This window comes from Podarcis pityusensis, assembly GCF_964106645.2.
Source record: "Podarcis pityusensis genome assembly, chromosome: 13".
NCBI lineage: Eukaryota > Metazoa > Chordata > Lepidosauria > Squamata > Lacertidae > Podarcis > Podarcis pityusensis.
Window position 1 is genome coordinate 25,266,912 of NC_138038.1, and position 26,884 is coordinate 25,293,795.

At 42.3% G+C, this 26,884-nt stretch overlaps 1 protein-coding gene across 1 annotated transcript; it reads left to right on the forward strand.

Moving 5' to 3' along the window:
- The first annotated feature begins 896 nt into the window (after positions 1-896).
- TOP2A (DNA topoisomerase II alpha) lies at positions 897-24,949 on the forward strand. Its single transcript, XM_080978252.1, has 35 exons — positions 897-1,175; positions 2,859-3,011; positions 3,325-3,415; positions 3,704-3,767; positions 4,120-4,265; positions 4,888-4,985; positions 5,533-5,745; positions 5,933-6,106; positions 6,811-6,912; positions 7,501-7,638; positions 7,797-7,935; positions 8,343-8,500; positions 9,339-9,464; positions 10,215-10,325; positions 10,459-10,564; positions 11,649-11,758; positions 12,716-12,808; positions 13,942-14,056; positions 14,696-14,817; positions 15,162-15,310; positions 15,547-15,778; positions 16,420-16,554; positions 16,654-16,854; positions 16,973-17,168; positions 17,669-17,760; positions 18,332-18,487; positions 18,600-18,683; positions 19,038-19,235; positions 19,391-19,499; positions 19,723-19,872; positions 20,135-20,237; positions 20,879-20,943; positions 22,465-22,596; positions 23,818-24,035; positions 24,678-24,949. Exons 1-35 carry the CDS (start codon positions 1,143-1,145, stop codon positions 24,819-24,821), a joined length of 4,656 nt encoding a protein of 1,551 aa, XP_080834378.1. The 5' UTR covers positions 897-1,142; the 3' UTR covers positions 24,822-24,949.
- The last annotated feature ends 1,935 nt before the right edge of the window (positions 24,950-26,884 follow it).

Sequence of the window (26,884 nt, forward strand, 5' to 3'; positions counted from 1 at the left end):
TCAGAACGGCATGAAAACGTCCATCATGACATAAGCCATGATGATGGTGGGAATGATTTGCCTTAAGTTTATATGTATAGTGTTCAGGAAGTTAGGCCAAAAGGCAATAACAGGGGCCAGGGCCGACCCCCCCATGAGGCAAGGTGAGGCGACTGCCTCAGACAGCAGGATCCACAGGGGCACCAGAGCCAGCCTCCAAGAAATGCATCACCCACTGCTGCTGTGGCGCACACATTGAAGGCCAGATTTGCTCCCCCTCCATGCCGCCTCCACAGTTCTCTTTTGGTCAATAGGAGGCACTGTTCGTCTCCTCCCTCCGTTTTCCGCCTTCCCCCCTTCTTCCTTTGAGGTGGGGGGGAGGGCGGTGGGCGCCATTTTGTGGATCGCCTCAGGGAACTGTGGCCCAAGTCAGGTTCCATGTCCACTACGCCACACTGACTTTAAATGCATGAGGGAGAAAAGGGGGGGGGGAATCGTTGCAGTGTTACATGCTGAGTGCCAGCAAACATCTAACAAACGATTAACGAAGAAGAACGATAACATTTAACAAGCGCCTACAAAACAAAACGTGCAATTCAATCCATCGCGCTGGCGTCGGGTTCATTGGCCCAGCACCACGCCCATCAACGCCATTCCTCACGTCTATTGGTGGAACTGAGCGGTGCGCCCGCCCTCGCTTTTAAACCTGGGAGATAACAGTTTGTGCTTTTGAAGAGCGGTGTGCTGTTTTTCGGCTTCTTCTTTTTTGTTCATTTGTTCGAACGCTCAGACTTTCGTTCCGATTGGCTGCGCGAACTCTCCTTCCCCGCCTACTTAACCCGTATTTGCCTGTGCCGAACGGCGATTGGCCCGGCAGCTAAAGCAGGCCGGCGGGGATTGGTCGCGGCCGTTTGAGCGGGCTGAGGCGACGCTTTTCGAAAGCGCTCTCTCTCTCTCTCCGTGAAGCGTTTCCTGCCGCCTTTGTCCGGCCTCATTCGCAGCCGCTTGGCTGAGGGAGGGTGGTTGGCTTTGTTCACAGCGCTCGGTGACTGCAAGTCTGAGGCACTAGGCCGCTGCTCCCCTCTCAACGGCCGCTTCCCACCCCCACAATCCCCGCTAGCTCTGTTGTTTCCTCTACACCCCTCGCTCCGACCGGGTCCACCATGGACTTAGAAGACTCCTTTTCCCCGCTCAAGGTGAGTCTCCCCCCCCCCAAAAAAACCCCCACCTTTATTTCACACACCCGCCTTCTTACCGTCTTCCCAGCCCCACGTAACTCAATATCGACTGAGGGGTTTTCATTCAGGACAGCGCCATTGAAATTAAACGGGCCTTAATTAGTGGCCTCGAGCGTTGGACCCTTCTAATTCATTCTTAATCCCAGCCATCTTACTACTTCTCTATCTTAAAAAAAAAACCCACCGTCCGCATAGATGCCTCCAATTCCCTTGTTTCCTGTTTTTTTTAAAAAAATTGTTTATTTTAGCTTAATATATGTTACAGCAATCCCATCATGACCCGCGGTTCCTTCTTATCTCTCAAAAAAAACCCCTCAAAAAAAATACGTACTGGTTTGGAGGTCTATTCTACAGAGACATTAGGATGGGGACAGGCTTCTCATGGGAGGGGGTGCAGAACCTCAATTCATTGAGGTTCATGGAGCTTTTCAATAATTTTTGTGGATCTAGGAGGGCAAATTCCTACCCAAATTCACAACAACGTTTGATTGTGGGTGTTTTTGTAGCTTCAGTATATTGCTGATGCTGGACGTAATAGGGTTTCTTTCTAGACAGAAAATATAAACTCGTTTGAATGTGGGGATTAGCATCCCAAAACGTAAAACTGTTAATGGCTCTGCTGGATTACATCAGAGATCCATCTATTCTAGCTTCATCTTTTTAAGAGTGGCCAGCCAAATGTCACAGGCGTGACATGGTGACAACTTCTTTGTCTAAACAGTCTGACGTTCAGAGATAGATGACTTGAATCTCAGGCTTTTGTCTGTAAAAGGCGAGCACAATCTTTTATCCCCTTTCTCATCTCAGTTTCAGGTGTATGGGATGTTAGGAGAGGGCTTGCACCTTTGGTGGGCTGGCTAAACTAGGTGAGGGGGACTTCCCCTGCATGTAGACAGGCTCAGGAGGAAGGTGGTTTCTGCATGTGCTGTAGAAGGAAGTGAGGGGTAGATGGGGCTTCTCAGCGTGGGAATGAAGCCCCCCTAGGAGACGGAAAACTGATCCTAAACCTCTGCTGCCTTGCGGGATATTTTGGGGAGACAAAAAGGCTAAGGAGTAAACCCTGCACAAGTCCCCAAGGAATCTGGATGGTGCCTTGTCTGCCTCCTTCCAGCAACTCCTGCAGCCAAACAGGTGTTTTCCTTTGGACCACATCAGCAAGACCAAGAGGGGTCTAGTCATATTTTTATGTGGAAATTGTTCAGTTTGGTTATGTAGTTTTTAATGTGTTTTATTTATTTTTATGACTACTTTGCTTTATTTGAAATTATGTAAATATTTTCATATCCTAAGCCGCCTCGAGCATTGTTTTAACTGTGGAAAGGCAGCATACAAATAAAATGGTGATGGTGATCTGGGCAGCCCAGGACCTCCATAAACACTGACCAGATTTGCTCCCTGCGGAGGTCACTTCAGTGCTTCTAACTCAGCAGCTTGACTTCACCCCCCAAATGTGCAGTCCATTGTCTCTTCAGACAGATGCCTACAGTATCTGATGTATTCCTTCTTTCAAAACTAGCTTGGTGGTAAATTCATGTCTTGTGTGTTTTTATTTCCATCCTAGCATTGTTGTTGTTACAGAAACCCACAAAGTTAGCTCATTTATGCAGTGACTTACGATGTTTTCATTTCGCTTCCATTCAGCCAGTAGATGCAAACCCTAAAGTGGGTAAGATCACAGATGGAGATTCAAAAAAGAGGCTATCTGTTGAAAGAATATACCAGAAGAAAAGCCAGCTGGAGCATATATTGCTTCGGCCTGATACCTACATTGGCTCTGTGGAACAAGTGACTCAGGTAAAAAGCTTTTTGTTTGGGGAGTTAAGGTAGGGATTGAATGAGAGGAAGCTTTTCTGATTCCTTTGTTTTGCTAATTGCAAATAAAGTTCTAGTATCACAAAGCAGAGCTTAGACTGTTCTAATTTGGGAAGTTGAGAGGGTGATTTTTCCACAACTGTATTCCAAGGTCATGGCATCTTAGGACACTTCCAGTCAGGCCACATGGCTTATGGGAATCACTGGACAATGCTGACCTTGTGCTCACTGAATGAGCAGAGTAAAAGTGTCTGCTTTTTACTGAATATCTTCTTATTTTTAATTAACTTTTCAGCAAATGTGGGTGTTTGATGAAGATGTTGGACTGAACTGCAGGGATGTTACCTTCGTACCTGGCCTTTATAAAATATTTGACGAAATCCTAGGTATGGTGAGAGCAACATCTTTTAGTCCCAGTGGATTGAATTACAGAGGAATTGCAATTGATGTTAAATTGGCTTGGGGAATTTTCTGGCTTATCCACAAGCTCAGTACTTCAGCAAGTTGCTACCATAGCCATAAAATGGGAATTGCAGTACTGTAGTGAATGGCACAACGACAAATGCAGTTAACTTGTGATTACTGGGACTGGTTCTTAATGCCAAGCTAAGAAATATCATTAAGTACTTCATTTTTTATTAATAAGCTTTGTTCGTGTTTTCATTTTTTTCCAGTCAATGCTGCTGATAACAAGCAGAGAGATAAGAACATGTCATGTATCAAAGTTATGATTGACCCGTAAGTCCTATTCAAAACCTTTGTAGTAAACTATTTTAAGAATTGCAGGCTTAGATTGCCCCCTGTTGTCTGTTGCTCATTTTTGCAGAATTTGTATATAAATATGACTTTCATATCAGTTATTTATGATGGGCTTAGTTTTGAATTCTGTATTTGTAAACAAACCCAATAGTGGGTTTGCAGCTGAAAATCATAAGGTGAATAAGAATCTTGTCTTTAGAGATGAGAAATTTCTGGAGCAGTGGACAGGCGGTCATTGCTTACTAACACTTGTGTAGAATAGGGAGCTAATTCCATTAACGGAGGTTTTTTTGTGTTCCTGATTCATAAAGAGTTTGGTTTCTTTTTCTAGAGAGAATAACACAATCTCTGTGTGGAACAACGGAAAAGGGATTCCTGTTGTAGAGCACAAAGTAGAGAAAGTCTATGTGCCGGCTCTTATTTTTGGACAGCTTTTGACCTCTAGCAATTACGATGATGATGAGAAGAAAGTCACAGGTAGAGGAAAACCTTAATAGAAAATATTAACCAGCTGGGAAATTATGTCTTAAGGGACTAGCCCTTTTGAAAAACATGTCTCTTCACTACAGCTTTGTCTCTTTCATTATGTGCAGAAGAGTGGTTGAAGGGTAAAGAAGAGTTGATTTAATATGCATTATTTAAAAATATGTAACCCATGTTTTATAGTTCCCTTGTTTCCTGAAATCAGTATACTGGACAAGTTATGCTAACTTCCTACTGTTGAGCTAAAGGCAAGAGTTGAGGTATAGATGAGGGAACTGAAGTTTCAAAGTGCCTCATGGTACCAACCCTTAGCGGCATAGAACAATACTGATATTACAGGGAAGGATATAGAAATGGGCCACATATGTGGGCTTTCTTGTTGGAAGATGGGAACACTCCATTTAAGGTTTGAGTGCTGAGTTTTAATCCCACTTGAAACAACAAGCAAATCTTCAAGATTGCAGCCTTGTGTATACCTGCTTGGGAGTAAGCGTCTAGTGCCCTCATTGGGACTTATTTCTGAGTAAACATGCCTAGGATTGGGCTGTATACCTCCTAAACTCTGCAAAGCTTCATGGTGTGTAAGTAACTTGATTTGTTTTATACATTGTTTTAGGTGGCCGAAATGGTTATGGAGCAAAACTCTGCAACATCTTCAGTACCAAATTTACTGTGGAAACTGCATGCAGAGAATATAAGAAGCATTTTAAGCAGGTACATGGAACCTTGTAATGATAGGTATTGTGCGCTTTTAAGATCCTGGGCCCAAATGTTATTTGGGTACATACATGGACACATGCGCAAGTGTACCTTGAACCAACTTCTAAATTTACTCCACATACAGTGGTACCTTGGGTTACATACGCTTCAGGTTACAGACTCCTCTAACCCATAAATAGTACCTCGGGTTAAGAACTTTGCTTCAGGATGAGAACAGAAATCGGGCTCCGGCGGTGCAGCAGCAGGAGGCCCCATTAGCTAAAGTGGTGCTTCAGGTTAAGAACGGACCTCTGGAACGAATTAAGTCCTTAACCTGAGGTACCACTGTATTGTAAAGGTTCAGGCATCAGCTGGTCAGCATTTTTAACTGTTGTGCTTGTACATCTTCAGTACATATCTGAAAATTGCAAAAGTGACTAAGCTAAAAGTAGAGCCCACAAAAAAATATATGCTGTTCTTTGATTAGGAACTATCAGCTGTAGCTAAAGAAATTCATCTAGTTGTTTCTGTACATAAAATTGTAAACTGTTTTCTTCCTCAGACTTGGACTAATAATATGTCTACGGCTGGAGAGATGAAATTGAAGCACTTTAATGGTGAGGACTTCACATGCATCACCTTCCAGCCCGATCTGTCAAAATTTAAAATGACCACACTGGACAAAGATATTGTGGCTCTAATGTCTCGGAGAGCTTATGATATTGCAGGATCAAGTAAAGGTGTCAAAGTTTTCTTGAATGGAAAGAATCTACTCGTGAGTGAATGACTTTCACTGTTTTTCTTCCCCTTTTTGGCAATGAGGTGTTGGATTGGGATTTGGGGAAACCAGTCTTAAAATGTTTTAGAGTTAATTGGATGGCTATACCCATCTTCACCTAACACGTAAACAAATGAGGTAAAAGCTTTCTGCAAACATTGCAACATACCTATCTCATTTACAGATCAACGGATTCCGCAGTTATGTAGATCTGTATATAAAGGACAAGGTGGATGAAACTGGCAATCTACTGAAAGTAGTCTATGAAGAAGTGAATGATAGGTGGGAGGTCTGTGTAACAATGAGTGAAAAGGGCTTCCAGCAAGTCAGCTTCGTCAATAGCATTGCTACAACAAAGGTAACCAGCTACAGCTCTGTACAGTAGTCTGAATATGTTTAATCTGTCTTGTTTATGGCAAAACAGTTACAGTATTGCTAAATTATAGGAAAACAAATCATCCGTTTAAGGGGGGAGAGAATCTAATATGGTAGCTATTGGATTTGGAAATGAGACCTTAAACCTAACAAGTCTCCTTGATTTATTATAGAAGCATTGTAAATGTTTTTACTGTATTGCATAATACAGTAAATACATAATATTATTGGGGCCATCAGCTTACAGGCCAGATCCATTCTTGAAGCTAGTTTGGAGCTTTTATTCCTCAGCCGATCTACCTCTATCTAATTAAATACTAGATATAGCAGGGGTGGAGAACCTGTGGACCAGATCCTGAGCTTCCCCCTTAGGCCATTTTGACAAGTTAACGAGGCTGTCCGCTTGTCAGTCACATGACTGTTGCATGGCCATGAAGTCAGATGAGTGACCTTCAAAGGAAAGGATTTGGAGTATGTTCCAATCATTTCCTTCTTTTGCAGTCCAGCTTGAACTCAAGTCAGGCTGATCAACAGGAATTGGCTCCATCCAGGAGCTCTAATTTCAAAGGTGCTGAATACAAATCCTGCTTGCCAAGGCACACACTCTAAAACTCCCAAACTCATGATATGTTGTGGTAGGCTCTCCTTGAAACTTTTATTAATTCTTGTATTTTCTTTTCGTTATAGGGTGGTAGACACGTAGACTATGTTGCTGACCAGCTTATCACCAAACTCATTGATATGGTAAAGAAAAAGAACAAACTTGGAGTGTCAGTGAAGCCTTTCCAGGTATAAATCTCAGATTTCCCTGTTTAAGTTTAGGCTTCTTAGACCTCATTTCGAAAGTTTGCCTCTTTGCTGTCTTACAGCACCCTACAATTCTAGTTGCAGATTAGACAATAGTTTTAACAGAAAAATTCCTTAAATAAAAGCATGACTAGATGCTAAGGTAAATGGGCCTCTTGTACCTTTAATTGTTATATAGAAAATGGAATATTGTTATATAAAACTTGCCTGATACAGCTTTTGTTACCTGTGCCTGAGAAGCTCAACTTGGTAAAAATGCTGCTTCCTACATGCTAGTTATTTCTGTCATGTTCTCCCATCTTGTTTGAAGGCATCTTGCTTCACACACCCCTCCCCACCATCACTTTTTAAATAAACTTGATTATCCTTCTTTTGGAAAACAATTTCCATAACCTGGGAATAGATTCTACTAAATGCCAAGTTAAATCTCAGATTTCCCTGTTTAAGTTGGCTTAATTAACAACATGGGTACATATCACATTTGCAGCTGGGGAAGTTTGAGAGTTTGAGAGATGAGGTTGTCCAATAAACTAAACATTAGTAGTTTATAACACCTCCCTTTAATTCTAGGTGAAGAATCACATGTGGGTCTTTGTAAACTGCTTGATTGAAAATCCAACTTTTGACTCCCAAACAAAGGAGAACATGACCCTTCAAGCAAAGAGTTTTGGCTCAACATGCAAGTTGAGCGAAAAGTTTATCAAGGGGGTAAGTGCTGTAGGGTGCATTGTGTTGTCATTGTTTAATTGTTTTGGAGTTGTCTTGAGCTGGAATTGGGTGCAAAACAAACTGAGAAGCAAAAAAGACTTCAGCCTTATGTTCTGTATCATATTTGCTTCTACAGACAGCTTTTTCTTTCTTTCTAGGTAAGCAGTTGTGGCATAGTGGATAACATTTTGAACTGGGTCAGATTTAAAGCCCAGGCTCAGCTGAACAAGAAATGTTCTTCTGTAAAATACAGCAGAATTAAAGGGATACCTAAACTAGATGATGCCAATGATGCTGGTATGTATCGCAGTATGGTTACAAACATAAAAGCCTTTTGATACTTTTTAGAAGTTAAATACCCTTCTGTACAGGAACCCAGATTCCTGACCAGTGGTAGCAACTGGCCTGATTGATGATTAAGGACTTAGAGAGAGAAAGGACTAACAGTTTTGCTTACACATAAGCTGCAGTTTGGAAAAGAGCTAAATCCTTTCTTCTGTGCATATAGAGCTTTCTTTCATCATGGGTAAAGCTGCTGTCTGTTGTCTTGCCCAATACTCTATGCTTTTGCTAATTGTGCCTGACTGAAACATGAGACAGATCTACTCTTGCAATCAGAAACTTGACAGCCAGTCCTGATTAAACAGGATGAGCATGTAGGTAAATGGAGTTGTCTGGATTAAGGTGCTCAATTCTCATTCCAGGGAGCAAGAATTCTACCAGCTGTACCCTTATTCTGACAGAAGGTGATTCAGCTAAAACTCTAGCTGTTTCTGGTCTTGGAGTTGTGGGCAGGGACAAATTTGGAGTGTTTCCTCTGCGTGGAAAGCTGCTGAATGTTCGGGAAGCCTCCCACAAACAGGTGAGTTGGCAGTACTTTGCAAACTCCATCATGGATCTTACTTGGCCTTGATTTGCTTTAAGTATTGTGTATAAAAGCTGTCAACTGTTTTCTAAATTGTAACAGGAAAGAGATTGCATTTCCAAACCTTGTCACAATGGAAGCTGTTGACAAGGACAACTTCTGCTCTGCTCAGTGGATACTCAATGGGCTGTGAGGTGCAAAATCTGCTTGGTTAAAGTGCTTTTAAGATGTGTTAAGCACTTTGAGGCTAGTAACCTATGGCAGTCTAGACCAGGTATCTCCAACCATTTCAGACTCAGGACCCACTTTTAAACTAAACATACATTTGGGGGCCCATTTTTTAAATATTTTACTATATATTTGCCTGGTAGTGGTGCTCCTATTACAACCCACTAGTGGATCCCAACTTGCCCGTTGTAGATCAGTCTTCTAGACAAAAAGGGGTTGAGCCAAGTTTAAAAGCAAGATATCAATATCTGTCTAAATAGGCAGGATCCATAAGTTGATAGTTTGTACACTGAATCTTAGGGACGTGGGTGACGCTGTGGTCTAAACCACTGAGCCTCTTGGGCTTGCCGATCGGAAGGTCGGCGGTTCGAATCCCCGCAACAGGGTGAGCTCCCGTTGCTCGGTCCCAGCTCCTGCCAACATAGCAGTTCGAAAGCACACCAAAAAGTGAAAGTAGATAAATAGGTACCACTCTGGCAGGAAGGTAAACAGTGTTTCTGCGCTGCTCTGGCTTCGGTGTTCCGTTGCACCACAAGCGGCTTAGTCATACTGGCCACATGACCTGGAATAACGCTGAATCTTAAAGAGAAAAACTGATCATTTTCAGATAATGGAGAATGCTGAAATCAACAACATTATCAAGATAGTTGGCCTGCAATATAAGAAGAGCTATGATGATGAAGAATCACTAAAGAGTCTGCGTTATGGGAGAATAATGATAATGACAGATCAGGTCAGTCTTTTTCTCATGGGCAAGCGTATCTCCTGCCAACAGTAACAGTACCGTGAAACGAATATTTTGTTTGCATGCGTGGCTGATAAAATAGTTAAACTATGAGGGTTGGGGGTATATGAGGTGTTAGTGGAGGGGTAGTACCACTGGTGGGGGACATGTCGTGCTCCTCCTGGGGTAGTTTTGTCCACCTTTGGTCCCTACCCTGCACTCAGCTTCTAAGAACCACAGGTGAAAGCTATCAGCATGGAACAGTACTTATCTTTAGTTACCACACCTCTGTATTGCTTTGTAACTCAAAATTTCTGAATAAAACAAATTTTAATTGTTCATTTTATTATGAAAATTAAAAAATGAAGCAACAATAAATGCACACTTCTAGTTACATCCCAAATGTCTGATGGAGCACCTTTAAAAGAAACCTGAAGAAAGACTGGAGGTGGGCCCTTTAAGGGAGTGTTTTAAACACCTATCAATGGAGTTGTTCCATCATGTAGCCCACCTTTTGCTACATTGGACCTGCTCTCCTTTATTTAATCCTTTCCATGTACAGATCCAACTGAATATGTAAGAAGGTCCGTTGACTAAACCATAGTAAGTTAGAACTAGTCTAGGGCCAAGTGTTTGATCATACTGGTATCGTAATGAGTTGTTGGCTAGCATTGGTCACTGAAAAGATGGGTGCTGCATGCTCTTGAGTTCTACTTTCACATTGCCAGTGGCTAAAATTTGTCTTCTGAAACACTTTAGGATCAAGATGGTTCTCACATCAAAGGCTTGCTTATTAACTTCATACACCATAATTGGCCATCTCTTTTGAGACACCGTTTCCTGGAAGAGTTCATTACTCCCATTGTAAAGGTAAGCTTGCTCTCCCTCCACCCCCTTCCTGAGTGACCACTTGAGCCAGTTGAGAACATTTCCCCTAAATTCCACTGTTTAGAAACTTAGGTCTTAAAATGCTTTCCCGTTGTTACTTTTTACTTCAAACTAGGTTTCCAAAAACAAAGAGGAGATTTCTTTCTATAGCATTCCTGAATATGAAGAATGGAAAGCCAGCACTCCTAACCACAAAAACTGGAAGACCAAGTACTACAAAGGTTTGGTTAAAACTATTTTTAACACAGCTAACTTGAATCATATGAGAACTGTTGGGTGTCTGCTAGATAGTTAAGACTAGTAAACAGCCTCCGAGGAAACATTAAATATTCCATGTAAACTCTGGCAGAAAAAGCAATTGAAGGGCTTTATCTATAACCACATTTCCAGTTTCTATGTAGAAAAGACAGAGAATGTGAAAGGGATATCTTGGAGCACTTAACTTACCCTAAGCAACCCCAAGGTCAGCTGAAAGTACTTTTGGCAATACCTTTGCTATACAGGCAGTGACCATTTTGCGAGGGGGTTCCCCCACATGTCAGCCAAGCACACATAAGCCTGCCCCATTTTGTCCAAAAGGACCCGCACATTGCTGGTCATGCAACAATTGGATTCATCCAAAATAGTCTCCGCCTGTAGTAACATAAACAGTTGGTGTTCTGTTTGGAACTCCCTTATCCTGGGGGTGCGGGGCCTACCAGAAACCTAATATATTTTTATATATTGTATGAACTGGCATTTTGATTGCCAAAGTTTCAACAAATAAGGTACTTACCTAACACTTTTGTGTCTGCTGGAGAGAGCTATGATAAGCTTACACTAGACATACCTGAATAAGGAATCCCGCTATTGTACTTAAACCACTTTCCCTGCTGCAATTCTTTCGAAACAGCTTTCTTCTTCCTCTTTGTAGTGTTCCATATTGGGTTGATGCACTGTTTTAATATTGGACCTGGACTGCAGTTGTAGATGATACAAAGAAAATAAACTGCATAGCATGGCACCTAATAGCTATGGGATACTAACTCTGCAGCCTTTAGTTTGGTTTTTTATCTCAGGGGTGGCTAACCTGTCATCCTCCAAATGATGTTGGTTTCCCATCAACCCAAACCACCATTACTCAGGATGATGTGAGTTTGGAATCCAACAATATGTGCAAAAGGTTAGCCACCCCAGATTTATGTAAATGTGCTTTGCTTCAAGATATATATAGAGAGAGACTTGTACACGCAATGGAGAATGTCTTAAGTTGCCTAGGTTTTATTTGTGGATCTTAGTGGTGTTATCTGTCCTTAATCTCTCTAGGTCTGGGTACCAGCACAGCAAAGGAAGCGAAAGAGTACTTTGCAGAGATGACAAGGCACCGAATACCTTTCAAGTATTCTGGCCCTGAAGATGATGCTGCGATTACTCTGGTAACAAAATTGCTTCTATCCTCTGTTGCTTGGGGATTACACCTGCAAAATAGTTAGGCAATAATCATTATCTGCTTTTAAAATGTTGAGTGATCCTACCAGAAATAAGCCTTTCTCTTTTAAAGTTGGAACTATCTGATACATCCATAAATGTCCCTGGACAAATGTATCATGAATTCTGCTCAATATTGATCCAGAGCAGATTCTAACATATAGTTAGAGTAAAAAAGACTTAGACACGTTGCAGGATTTCAAAAAGAAGAAAAAAGACCAGAGGCAATTAATATTTCATCCATCAGAGCTTTCCTGCTACTGAAGGCAAATGTGCATAATGGTCACAAATCAGATACATCTGGATTAGCACTATCCATAAGATAAGTTGCAGCAGGTTTAACATAAACATACTTACAATAACTTATAATAAAACTAATACCTTAGCACTAAGCATGCTATGTAAAGAACACCACACCAGAAGGAAAGAGAAAGGGCGAAACCCGGGCTCCTTCTGGCCTATTACTATAGTCAGCATGACCTTGAGTGAATAACAGAACGAGTTTAAACCAGCTGTTCAGCTTCTCTGAAGGAATATCCCAAACATCAGGAGCCTTCTGCTTGTTTCTAGGCAGAATAGAAACTTGCATGTCAACTAGAAGAGTTCTCATGCAGAGAAGCTTGCAGAGTCAATTAGAAGAAACAAGAGCACTACACTTTAGATAGCCTGGAAACAAATGTTCAGAAACTTCTGGTAGCTGAATCTGGCCATTTCCCATCATTAAACACCAGCAAAGCTTGGTGGTGCTTGACTTAACAAAGTTTGGAGAATGTCTTTCTGGCATGTGATAGCCCAGCATTTGGGGGGGGGGCAGGGGATCGACTTTAAACGGCTTCAGTAAGTGTCAATTTTTTTCTCACTCCATCCCAGACTAGTCTGAGTTAATCATTTTGTTAATGTCCTAGGCCTTTAGCAAAAAAAAGGTTGATGACCGAAAGGAGTGGCTGACAAACTTCATGCAAGATCGAAGGGAGAGGAAGCTTCATGGCCTTCCAGATGTGAGTTCCCATTAGAGCAGCATGGAATTCTCACTACATGGTTTGGGGAAGGACTAGTTCAATGGCAAAACACATGCTTCACACGCAGAAGGTCCAGGATGAATCCCTAGCATTGGCAGGTTGCAGGAAACTTGAGAGAGATTTCTGCCTGGATCCCTGGAGAGCTGCTGCTAGTTAGAGGGAACAGACCAGATATAAGGCACCTTCTTAAAAGGCTAAGGTTTTTGACAGTCAAGCATTATTTCAGTAGTTGGCCAGGGGGTTAATGCATTGTGGGTAAAATGCAGGACAATAGAGCAGTCACTTTTTTCCCCACTGCTTTGGAGCTAATGAAAGTTTGCTTCCAAACGCAAATAACAGTTGGGGGGGGGTGATTTTCCTTAAGATTGCAGCTGGTTAAAGGGACGGAGGGTTAAATTATGTCACCATAGAAGAAGAAGAAGAGTTTGGATTTGATATCCCGCCTTTCACTCCCCTTCAGGAGTCTCAAAGCGGCTAACATTCTCCTTTCCCTTCCTCCCCCACAACAAACACTCTGTGAGGTGAGTGGGGCTGAGAGACTTCAAAGAAGTGTGACTGGCCCAGCCCTGATCAGATCCATCTGTGTTTTTGCTTTAAAAACTGTCACATTTAACACCATGTGTTGCTTTGCCCCTCCGTGAAACGGTAAGGAGGAAGAAGCTTGTTTTATGGTGTGGTAATGGATTAGAATGAAAGTAAAGGAGAAAGGGCTAAAGTGTCACTAGCATATAACAATTGAGGTTTCCTGCAATTTCTTCCTGTGCCCTCTTGAGCTCAGAGTTTGTTGCATGCATGTTCATCACTGTACAACAACAAATACCCAGTTGCCAGGGCTAAACACAGACCAAGCTTTTCACAGCGGTTGTCATATTAAACATAAGACCTCAATGCAGGCAGTTAACATTTTCACTTGGGAGTCAGCAGTGATGAGCTCAAATGATGACTGCATTTCTGGATCTGCCCTTTGCTAGCAGTTCTCAGTACCTATATATGTTTGCATCAGAGTATATTGTTTTCCTTTGTGCTATGATGGGGATGACACTTGAAGGCTACTATAGTAGAGGCAGCAGTTTGGAAGGTTTGATAACTTAATCTTGCTTTGTCACTCGTAGGTTTACTTATATGGCAAAAGTACAAATTACCTGACCTACAATGATTTTATCAACAAAGAACTTGTCCTCTTCTCAAATTCTGACAATGAGCGATCCATCCCTTCACTAGTTGATGGTAAGTTATCTGTTATACTTCTTCATAATCAAGATCAAGTTTCCTGTTATTTCAAACATAGTTCCCCTTATAAACATAGCTGTCATTATTTTATTAGCAGACCCAGGCAACAAGGGCAGGTTGAGCAGGTGGGGACATTATAATAACAGCAGGTGTAAAAGTATAATAATTTTATTTTGAACACTTCTGCTTGAAGCAGAATTCAGAGTACAGTATTTGAAAATGTAAACTACTTTAATTATTTGCTGTGATATAAGGTGGGTGGGTGTATAGAAAACCAGTGGTAAGAGAACAAAAATAGCTTACTGCACTTCTGTTTGCACCTAAGTATTCAAAGTGATGCAGCATTGGAGGGAGTTTGGGGTTTTTTATCCTACTTTTCTACTAATTTATCCAAGCAGCCTGTACAGTAAAAAACAAAATTCATCATAGGAATAAAAACAAAATTAAAAAATATATATCAATAACCACTAAAATGTGGGAGCAGCATTTGTCTATAGGCACCAAACTATCAAGAAAGTTTCCAGGGAATCTGTTGAGTGCTGAACTGGCATCCTTGCCTTAACTGAGAGGTGCTGGTTATCGAAGGAAAGAAGCCTATTGCTTGACTTGAAGCAACCTGCTTGTCGTTCTTTTCAGGACTGAAACCAGGTCAGAGGAAAGTTCTGTTCACATGCTTCAAACGAAATGACAAGCGGGAAGTGAAGGTTGCCCAGTTGGCTGGATCAATAGCTGAGATGTCGTCTTACCACCATGGAGAGGTAGTTAAAATGTGGGTGGGGATTGGGCAAGTAATGACCATGAGCTGCCAAGGAAGCAGTACTACTGCTCAAACAGTGTTTACATAATCAAACTTGTATTTGTTGTTGCTTTATAGTTATAATGATATTGATGTTATTAAATGTCAACCCTGCTCTGTCCCAAATGGTCTGAGCAGCATGCACAAATGCTTAAAGTGTCTGTCAGTTTCTGTTCTTCTGGCCGATGTTTGTGGCCAATGTAATCTTGCCTTTGCAGCACTATTTCTTCAGTCCCAGGATGGTGGCCTTGTCCCTCTTTTAAAAGGAGATGCTTTCAGCTTCAGTTTGTTATGTTTTGGTTTCAGAACTCACTGATGATGACCATCATCAATTTGGCTCAGAATTTTGTGGGCAGCAACAATCTCAATCTGCTTCAGCCCATTGGCCAGTTTGGCACCAGGCTGCATGGTGGGAAAGATTCTGCCAGCCCTCGATACATCTTCACAATGCTCAGGTTAGCAACTCACTGTCCAACTTCTGCTTTCTTGGCTTTGGCTGGGTTGTTTTGAAACATATAATGGTGGTTTTAACATGTTCCTAAATCTAATCACTATGATAATCTTGATGTAGCATGCCCTACAGCAGGAGGTTTAGCAAGATGGTCCTCTAGCCTTCCCAAGATGGCACTTTTCCTGTTTCCAGGATTCCTATCTCAGAACTGTTTTAAGCACAAGCCACTTTCTTTTCTAGCTCGTTGGCACGTTTGGCTTTCCCACCAGCGGATGACAGTGTGCTGAAATTTCTGTATGATGACAACCAACGGGTTGAGCCGGAATGGTACATTCCAATCATTCCCATGGTGCTAATCAATGGTGCTGAGGGCATTGGAACTGGCTGGTCATGCAAGATTCCCAACTATGATGTCCGAGAAGTGGTGAATAACATTCGGCGCATGCTAGATGGAGATGAGCCACTTCCAATGGTAATGCAAATGTATTGATGGCTAAGTGAAATAGGACTGATCATAAGAGAAATGCTAATTGGCATGGGGGGGGGGCAAGGGCAGATTGCTGCTTTCTAGCATGATACTTCACCTCAATTTGTGGGCCATGAGATTTCAGCCCTTGCAAGTTGACAGTGAATGTTTACTCCTTTTGATGAAAGTTTTAGTGACACAGTCTTGAACATTATAAAATGATGAGTAACCTTTGCATTCTGAAGACATCCCTCTTGTTCTTCATTAAAATCCAGTGCCTGCTCTTCTCTCCCTACAGAGTGGTACCTCCAGTTGCAAACAGGATCCCTTCCGGAAGTGGCTGCATCCCAAGGAATTTGCAACTGGAGGACCGCTTCTGCACATGCGCGAGCGGCGAAACCTGGAAAAATACTTCCGGGTTTGCCGCTTTCACAACCAACCCAAGCCCAAGTGTCCACTGTACAAGTACAACCCTCCAGCAGCAATTCTGCTCTTGTCTGCTTTTCCTACAACACTGCTCTTGTCTGGCCAAATTTGCAAAGGAGTTGAGCTGGTCTTGCTGAATTGGAGTCGGAGCACACTGTATAAACTGCAAAATTGAGTGCTGTTTGGCTTGCTTTGTTACAATTTCCTCTCTTTTTTTAAAGCTTCCAAGTTACAAAAATTTCAAGGGGACAATAGATGCGCTGGGACAAAACCAGTACCTTGTCAACGGGGAGGTGTCTATTCTTGATTCGACCACCATTGAAATTTCTGAACTTCCTGTTCGGACATGGACCCAGGTGAGATGTTTAATTTTCTACTATGCTCCTAGAGCCTTCCTGATGAGGTGGGGGAAAGGTACAAAGTACTGACCTCTTGCTTGCTTTCCCCACCCTTAGGTATATAAAGAACAGGTTCTGGAGCCTATGCTGAATGGCACAGAGAAGACTCCCCCCCTAATAACAGACTACAAAGAGTATCACACCGATACCACAGTCAAATTCATCGTAAAAATGAGTGAGAAGAATCTGGTGGAGGCAGAGGCTGCTGGTCTACACAAGGTCTTCAAACTTCAGACTTCTCTTTCCTGCAACAACATGGTATGTGATAAGTGGGTAGGGAAGTGCAAGTATCAAAGGAGCTCCATGCAGCCTTCTGAGCCATGATCCATATAGGTTTGCAGGTTACAGACTTCTGGGTTTTTGCTATTTGCTCCAGGTACTCTTTGACCACGTTGGGTGCCTGAAGAAATATGAGACTGCAGAGGATATTCTGCGGGAATTCTATGAGCTCAGGCTGCGCTATTACGGCTTAAGGAAAGACTGGCTTGTTGGGATGTTGAGTGCAGAATCTGCAAAACTGAACAACCAGGCTCGCTTTATCCTCGAAAAAATAGAAGGCAAAATAGTGATTGGTAAGTAGGTATTGCCAGAGCTTACCATGAGCAGTTTCTTACCTTGAAGATGGTAGGGCAGCTGGTTCCTCTTCTGAGGCTGGGGCAGGCAAATGCAAATTCATTTTCACTGGAGGAAAAGGCTCTCCTTCCAGAATTCAAACCTGCTTCAGATAGAGAGGCAATCTTCATTTTCTAAAGATGCACCTTGAAATAAACCGTATACTAATGTTTATTTGTTACCCCCCCCCAAAAAAAATGAAATAAAACCAAATTAATCCTGAAGTGATAAAACATGAACTATGCCTAGAGAATAAGGCAGTTGAAAATGGGACAGGAGAATGAAGTTAAGTCAATTTGATTTTGATTTTCTCTACATGGTATGCAAATTGACCTTGCTCCTTCCTAATAGAGTGCCCAGATTGCTAAATTGATATACCCATTGATTTTTGGTTGCTTGTTCAACTGGTTTCATTCATTCCATGTGGTGACCTGAAAATGTGTGTGTGGTTTTTTTCTAGAGAATAAACCCAAGAAAGAATTGATACAGGTCCTTATCCAGAGGGGTTATGATTCTGATCCAGTAAAGAAATGGAAAGAGTCTCAACAGAAGGTAGTGTATCTTCAATCGCTTCCTTTTAATTAGCTGTTCTCCAGATTCTATGTCCTTTGAAGGGGATTCCACCAACCCTACTGCCATGGCAGGTGCTGCAGCACAAAAATAATGCATTATTAATTTTTTGCGTTGCTCTTCAGCCAAAGATCACAGGGCAGATTACAGTAAAAATCCCAAATTTACAATATTGAATCATAAAAGGCAATATTTTATTCAGGATTTTGATACCTATTAATGTTTTTAGTTATGTGTGATGTTTTTCCCCTGTTGCGTATTGCCATGAGTGCTTTATAAATATCCCAAATAAATCTTCATCCTGAATTTCACACTGTCTTAAGAATGACTGGCCTTTTTAAGGCAGAAAGGCAGCCCTATTGCAGTAGACATGGCTGATGTAGTGGCAGGTAATTCTATATTTGCCCAGGGGGTGCTATTGAGTTCAGTATCCCCTTCAGAGAGCAGGCAATTACTGCTGCTTTCCTCAGTCCAAAATAAAGAGTTGGGCAAGAGGTACATTGCCATGGATAGCGAGCAGCCTCAGCAAACAGATCAACTTTCTCCATTCTAGGGCAATGAAGAGATTGATGAAGAAGAGGGAGACAGTGATAAGGAAACTGCATCTGCTGCAGCCTCTGGACCAGATTTTAACTACCTTCTGAACATGCCTCTCTGGTACCTGACGAAGGAAAAGAAGGATGAACTCTGCAAGCAAAGGGGTGACAAAGTAGGTGAAAGAGCTGTTACGGAGAAACTTGAGAGATGACATTGTTGAAGACTCAAATACGCATTCAGCTGTTTCTCCTAAATATTTCTTCCTCCTCACTGGTTCTTATTAGGAAATGGAGCTGGAAAACTTGAAACGAAAGGCTCCTAATGACTTATGGAGAGAAGATCTTGCTGCCTTTGTTGAAGCTCTTGAAGTAAGTAACTCTGGGGGAAGAGTAGCTGGCCAGTTATTCAGTTTACAGCCTATTTTGATCCATCATAGCAGTAATCTCTCTTAAGGGTGGGAAGAATGTGAGCGTTCAGCAGAGTTCTGCCATCTCAAAGAATCTGAAACCCCACAAGTAAGAATGCTGCTGAGGCTGACGGTGGCCAAGGGCTGCCCCAGTGGCAGTTGCCCTCTGGCCTATGCTGATATCAGCATTTTGCTTGCTTGCTTCCTTTGGGGGTGGACTGGGCTTTGGTTACACCAAGATTTAAAATCCCCATGCTGCCCATTCTTGCTTCTGGTTCTTTAGCCCACTTTCTTTCTACCTACCTACCCCCTCTAGGAGCAAGAAAACAAGGAAAAACAGGATGAGATGGCTGGGACTGCAGGCAAGGCCACCAAAGGGAAAGGAGGAAGGCTGAAAGTACAGAAGCAGCAGCTGCAGGAGATTATGCCCTCTCCACATGGCCGGAGGGTCATCCCCCGTGTGACTGAGGAGATGAAAGCAGGTGCAGAGAAGAAAGTAAAAAGGAAAATCAAGGTAACAGAATATTAGCCTCTGTTAAGGGGTATGTGTGCGTGCGCATGCTATTAAAGTGTATTATGCATATGTATATATTCCCACTTTCTTTGATACCTTTGTCCTGTCATCCATTGTATGTATAGTGACCAATTTCCCCCTTTGCTTACCTGTAGAGTGAAACAACTGAGCCTAATGGGATTCAAGAAGAAGATGGACCAGCATGCGATAAGGAACCATTGACTCTTAAACAAAGATTGGCAAAGAAATTTAAAACAGAACCAGGTAACACCTGCTCACAAGTGTCATTCATTTTCTTTGGTAGCTTTTCTTTAGTAGATTAAGCTTCATTAAGCTTCATTTAGGTTTTAAAGATTGTTTGGATATTTGTATTTAGCAAAAAATAATGTGCATAGGTGTAGATGCATCGTCTTTAAGTGCTCAATACTTTTTTCTTTTGGACAGAGCATGCATTGTCTTAAAATTTAGCCAATCTGTTTAACTTAAGGTACCAAGAAACAATCCACACTGCCATTCAAGCCAGTAAAAGAAACAAAGAAAAACTCTTGGTTTGACTCGGAATCAGACAACAGTGGTGGTGGTGGTGATATGGAGGTTGTGCTGTCACCTGAAAACATGTCAAGCTGCCCAACAGAAGGTAGGTTTATGGTTAAAAATGATGTACTCTTGCTATAATTAAATTGCCTTTGTTAAATATCCTTGGTTTAATTTTATTTTTTTTAAAAAGGAAAGTTTGGAGCTTTGGAAAAGCGATTAAGAATGTTGATTCTACTTGACAGCATTTTCTAAGGCTATAGTCCTACACACATTTATCTAGTAGTAAGTCCCGCCAAACTCCGCAGCATGTACTGAGCTGGCATGTGTAAGGTTGCAGCCTAATTTTCTTCCATTTCTTTCAGCAAAAGCAAAGTGTGTGTCAGATTCAAACCTCAGTGACACTGGTGGTGACATCCAAGAATTGGTTGAGAATGCTGCATCTGATGAACAGAATACTATTTCCATGTGAGTGAAGTACACACAAAATGTAATTCTTGTTAAAGGTAAAGGACCCCTGACAGTTCAGTCGCAGACGACTCTGGGGTTGCACTTTACTGGCCGAGGGAGCCGACGTTTTTCCAGGTCGTGTGGCCAGCATGACTAAGCCGCTTCTGACGAAACCAGAGCAGCGCCGGAAACGCCGTTTACCTTCCCACCGGAGCAGTACCTATTTCTCTACTTGCACTTTGACGTGCTTTCGAACTGCTAGGTTGGCAGGAGCAGGGACTGAGAAATGGGAGGTCACCCTGTCATGGGGATTCGAACCACCAACCTTCCAACTGGCAAGCCCTAGGCTCAGTGGTTTAGACCACAGCGCCATCCGCTTCCCATCTTGTTAGGTTATAATAAAAAATATGCAAAAAAGGTGGCAATCTACTTGCACTAACCTCATGTTACCACAAAGCTCTTCATAATGGGGTGAAGCAAACAAAAGAAATGAAAAAGCGAGAGGTGTTTGGTTTGTAGGGTTTGTTGTCACTTCAATACCAAGAACACAGTCCATGCTATTTGTCCATTCAGTCCTATATAGTCTATTTCTATACTGTAGGGAGCAAACACATGGAAATGGGGAGAATTTGCTCCATAGTATGTATTATGTGTTCTAGGAAAGCCAAGGGACGTAAAGGCAAAGAAGCCATCAAACCACAAGGGGTACAGAGCACCATCTCCAGTAAGTACCACTCAAGTTTAACATCTATTGTTAACACAGCCAGGCATCGCTCTTTATTAAAAAATTAATGTTCTGGTGCATAAAAGTAACAAGATCATACGATAGCTGCATGTGATTCAATCGGTGTTACCATGACTACCAGCAATATGGGACTGCCGTTAAGTGACTTTCTCATTTTTGTATCTCCACCCCCAGCTGAAAGTAGATAGTTTACTGCAGGGGTCAGCAAACTTTTTCAGCAGGGGGCCGGTCCACTGTCCCTCAGACCTTGTGGGGGGCCGGATTATATTTTTTTTGGGGGGGGGGATGCATTTAAAATATAAGGACACATTCTACTCATGTAAAAACATGCTGATTCCCGGAGTGTCTGCGGGCTGGATTTAGAAGGCGATTGAGCTAGATCTGGCCCCCGGGCCTTACTTTGACTACCCATGGTTTACTGTTTCTCACTTCATGCAAGAAGCATCTGCTGGCCAATTCCTGCAAGATTTTTTTAAAGCCTCAAATTGTATGGAATAAAAGTTCAGAATCACCAGAATTTGAAAAAAGCATACTTTTTATTTTTAGTTTTAATGGGATTTTGTAGTGCATAAAGCTGCCAAATTCACTGCAGTCCAAGGTTAAGAGCAGCGGTCATTATTGTAATATAACAGATTGCAAGGGCTTAAAAAATGAGAAGGAAATCCCATCTGCATACAAAAGAACATTGTTACATTGTTTTGGAACATTTGGTAGTTTTGCTTACTCCAAAGCTTTCCAAACTGTTTATCACGACACTTTAGTATGTTGGCTGCAGTGTGTAGGTGTGTCACATGCTTGTCCTGGGGCTTGAAAGGGGTTTAATAACCTCTAGTTTGCTAGTAAGACTGAATTGCTGTGTCACGAAATGAGGCATGTCTAAAAAGTGTATCACCAACATGAAAAGTTTGGAAAGCTCTGGCTTACTCCCTTGTAAAGAAGCAGTGAATATGTTCATCTACATGTTCATCTTAAATCACTCTGAGGGCTACTTTTACATTTTTATTAACTCAAGAGGACCCTATTTCTGCAGAGGGGCCATTTTTGTTACCATTTTAACTGCCATTTTCTATAGTGCACCTGCTTTTAACTGCTATACTTCTAGCTGGCAGATACTTTTTTCTCTGCTTCCATCATTATATTTGCATGAGATTTTTATATTGGTGCATTGCCGTGGACTACAATATTTGTATCCAACAGTGTGGCTGTAATTGGAATTCCCTTAGGGAGGTGCAGAGATAGCAAGAGAACTGCAGTCAGTCAGTCCATGGGTCTTATGCTGTGCAGGCCTGGCATTGGGAGCATGTTACAATGTTTGCATTGTCTTTCCCCTTCTCTGTTTCAGAGCTAAAGAGATTAATATCCTTGCCTGTGGATGTTTGCAATCTTTTAAAAGTGGCTTGGTTTGTTCTCTGTGCAAAAAAATTCTATACTGAATTTTTCAGTATAGAATTCATGATGTTTAGGGCATGTTAGCTTAGTGGGGACTTTTCTTTATTCAAGTTCACGTTGAGGACTATGATGCAGGCAAACCAGTTGCAGCAGCCTCTTCTCTGCCTGCTACCCTTGATGTGCCAGCCAAGCCTGCTCCCAAAAAGAGAGCTCCAGCCAAGAAAACAGCAAAGGTAGCTGAAGGTAAGATTACTACTGATGTCTGTATGTTAAAAGGTGAGTATTCAGTGGCATTACTATAAGTGCCCCAAAAGGTCTTTGGTTCTGGCTTACACAAGAAGAAGAAAAGAAGAAGAAGAAGAAGTGGAGTTTGGATTTGATATCCCGCCTTTCACTCCCCTTCAGGAGTCTCAAAGCGGCTAACATTCTCCTTTCCCTTCCTCCCCCACAACAAACACTGTGAGGTGAGTGGGGCTGAGAGACTTCAAAGAAGTGGGACTGGCCCAAGGTCACCCAGCAGCTGCATGTGGAGGAGCGGGGAATCAAACCCAGTTCACCAGATTACGAGACTACCGCTCTTAACCACTATACCACACTGGCTTCTACATAGGTGGAAGCAGAAACTGCATGATGGAGGTTCACGGTTTCACTGATAAGCTTAAAAATTAAGGGTCTGGAAAAGAGAAAGTCAAATCGATTACTCTAGTTCTGTAGTTAGTTCTCCTGCCCACCTAGCAATTCGAAAGCACGTCAAAGTGCAAGTAGATAAATAGGTACCGCTCTGGTGGGAAGGTAAACGGTGTTTCTGTGCACTGCTCTGGTTCGCCAGAAGCAGTTTAATCATGCTGGCCAGATGACCCGGAAGCTGTCTGGACAAACGCCGGCTCCCTTGGCCAGTAAAGCAAGATGAGCGCTCAACTCCAGAGTCGTCCGCGACTGGACCTAATGGTCAAGGGTACCTTTACCTACTTTTACCTATGGTTAATTCTCATGAAATAAATGAAGTAGTAACTGTTACCTTGAAAAGGGATATTATTCTGAAATCCATCAAACCTCTATTGAACATTTCTTCTGCCCCTGGAAGTTAACACATCATTTTTTTTCTTGCAGAGTTAGTGACCATTTTGGGCTGAACATGTCTTATCTTAATAAGCCGAAATGTGAACAAGCCAAGATTCTGTAGGTTTTTTAATAGAGCCTGTTCCGTTGTGGAGTTGCTCACACAATTAAATAGCCATGTCTCTTTCCTGTCGTTGAAGCACATAGTTGTTTCCAGCCTCGACTGACATTTGAAAATGGTGGCTATACTTCAGTTTTATCAACTGTAGTTTAGCCCTTTGTTGGCAATTAACACTGCCTTAACAGTTACCGGAATGAGTTTCTGAAGCAATGGCTTGAAAACATTTTGGTAGATCCAGGTTTTTGTGGGAAAGAAACAGATTTCACTGATTCTTTTGCTCTTAGGCAATCAGCCTTCTATTATGGATGCTTTCTCTAAGAAGAAGGCAACCGCAAAACCCAGGAAGGCAACAGCAAAGAGTTCGGAGTCCAGCACAGATGAAGCAGCCTCCCAGAAGTGTGCACCTCCCAGGATGAAGAAACCTGCCAAAAGGAAGGTTTCTAGCTCTGACGACTCTGATTCTGACTTTGGCCCAGCTCTTAAAAAAGCTACAGCAATTAAGGTTTGTTTGCCCCCATTTTTGTTCTCTAAAATTACTCTCCATCTTTTTTGTTGCCAGTTAAGTATAGAAGGAGAATGTCTTTAAGGCATACCTAAATGCCAGAATTGAAAGAGCAAAGGGGGTGGGGGGTGGAAGTGCCATAGTTTTAGGGCGCCACTGAGGTCGATTTTGGCATATGGGCAGATAGAGGTGTTCTCCATAACCTATAACAAATTCTAAACATTTTTATCAGCCATACATGGGCCTCGCACCATCTTGTTCACCTTGAAGTCCTAGCTAAAAGTGCATCAGTATATGTTGGTGACTGGTTATGAGTGCCCTAAACAAGTTAACATGGGGCAAGCCTGCAGTGCTCTGCTCTGCAAGGAAACCACGCCCTTAATAAAATATGTAGTGTTTTATTTCGGGTGTGCTGTGGAATGACGTGCCCTAGGGCCTGTGGCTGAAGTGGTTTCTCCTACATAAACCAGGAATATTGGTCTATCCCTCAGAGTGCTTGTAGAGCACTAAAAGTTTTTCTTCCCCACAACTGATGCATTAATGTATCCATGTTCCATAAGGAGGGGCTAGTTGTGGCCATTCCTGAGCCCACATAATACCTATGAGAGCTAACCAGGCCCACTTTTTTTTTTTCCTTTGCAGAAATCCAAGAATGTTGATGAGTCATTTTCCCTTGAATTAAGCTCGGGTGAGGACTCACCTTTTCCAACTGTCGCACGTGAAAGGTTGGGTCGAGCCAGGAAAGTTGTCCAGTACCTTGAGGAATCGGACGACGAGCTATTGTGAACTGAAAGCACCTTGTTCAAAAATGGGGTGTCTGCCTTTTGATGTTTTAACATTATGTCTGTCCCTGTAAATATTTGACCCTGTTCACTATCATTTTCATCTTAATAAACATTTTTTTTCCATTGGAAGTTGTCACTTAGAAATTCTGCTACTTCTGAATCACCATGTTTGTTTGTTTTTGTGCTAAAGAAAAATACATTGTGGGGAGGTGGAGTGCGCAAGTTCACCGTAACATGTTCTTGTAACACTAAGCCAGAGATGGGATCCCATGACTCTAGTATTGTTGGACTACAACTCCCATTATCCCCAGTCCAAGCAGGGATGCAGAAACCTCAGGCCAGCGACTGTATTTCCCCAGTACAAAAGATTCATGTATGCAAAAGTGCCCTATGTTCTAATTTTGCCCGTTTGGGGCAGGGCCTTAATGCACATTATTAAACACGAGGCAGTCACTTCTGATGGTATTTACCTAGATCCATATTAAAGCTGAACATTCTCCCTTTGGTACTTAAGGTGCATTGTGTTTTCAATAGAAATTAGGCTGTGCTACATTCTGGCACTTCCTGCATTCCAAAAAAATCTTTTTGTTGTAGAAACCTTGTCATCCTTTGCTCCAGACCAGGGACATTTTTGAAATCCTTGTCAGGAGAGCCCTCAAATGTTACCCTAATTGTGCCAAAGAGTTTCAGGACCTCAAATGTGTCTTCTCTTGAGTCAGAAATCTCTAAGGAAGTCAAGTCTTGTCTTGGATTTTTGCAATGTAGCTTATTGCAGCCAATATTGATTCATAACAGCACATCAAGGGAAACAGATGCCTGAGCATCTCCTTCTGGAAAACTGCCACTTCAGCTTTCTAAGGTAACATTCCTTAGGACGGTGGTTTGCAATAAGCTACACTTATTGGTAGCTTGTCTCGAACCTAGCTTGTATCAGTGGCAGGGAAGGCCTGAGCTGAGCTTATTAATAATATCCTTATCCAGTTATTTTACTCCTGTTTTTCTAATGGGAAAATGATGTGGTATAGAGCAAGAATTGCCAGCATGCTGCCCATGGGCACAATACTCTCAATATTTCCTCCTGGCACCCACTTAGCCTCTGAGCTCTCACTGCCACTTATGGGTGACTCCAATCTAGACTATTGAATGTTCCGCTTGCCACAAAGAGGCTTCAATGAGGAAACCCCTCCTTGGGGGGAAGTGACACTGTTCCTTTGTCCTGTTGTCCAAGAAAGGGGATTCCCAGTGACAGGCTGCCTTGCTCCCGACTAGGAACAGAACATTGCAGGTAGGAGGACAATTCTCTGGCTTTTGCTTGGTGTCCTGAGAATGAGGAAGATGAATTGTTAATCCGAGGAGGTGTCGGTGGCCTTGCACAATTAACCCTCCATGTCACTATAGAAGCAGGACTTCCCCGCTCTCCTAAGCCCAGTAGTAATGACTCAAATTGCTTGCAGGGGTGCTCCTTGTGCAGACATAGCACTGCTGTAGGCTAATTACTTTTGGCTTAGACCATGAGACACGCCTTGCCAAATGCCAGGTGAAGGGAGCTTAACAATCAAGCCAGGTGAAGGGAGCTCATCAATTAATCCTCATGACTGGGGCAGACAAAAGCCATAGGGCTTAAGCAAGAGATGGGGGAGCTTTGATGCAGGCCTAAACTGATGTAGGTGCTGCATAGCCTGGCCAGAATGAGGTTGACTGAGGTGCTACTACATCCCTGGGGGTCCCAATTGCTGGAAGAAGAGGCTCTTGCCAGGTATGTTCTGTCCTTGTTTAAAGAAGGGATTGTTTACACATGGTATCCTTGTGTAAAAAGGAGGGCCTGGTATGTTAGTCTGTCCTATTCCTGTGTCCTGCTTTATTCCAGTGCTTCCCAGTTGGCTAAGTACTGCAAACCCCCTGTTTTTCAAAAGCCAAACCATGGACCCCCTACTTTTGAAACCTTTGGTATCTGGTAGTTTTTATTATGTGAATGGTGCCACCAATTGACAGTGCTTTTTTATTTTTATTTTTATTTTTTTTATTTTTTAAATATTTTATTAAGGATTTTCTTGTTTTACAGAA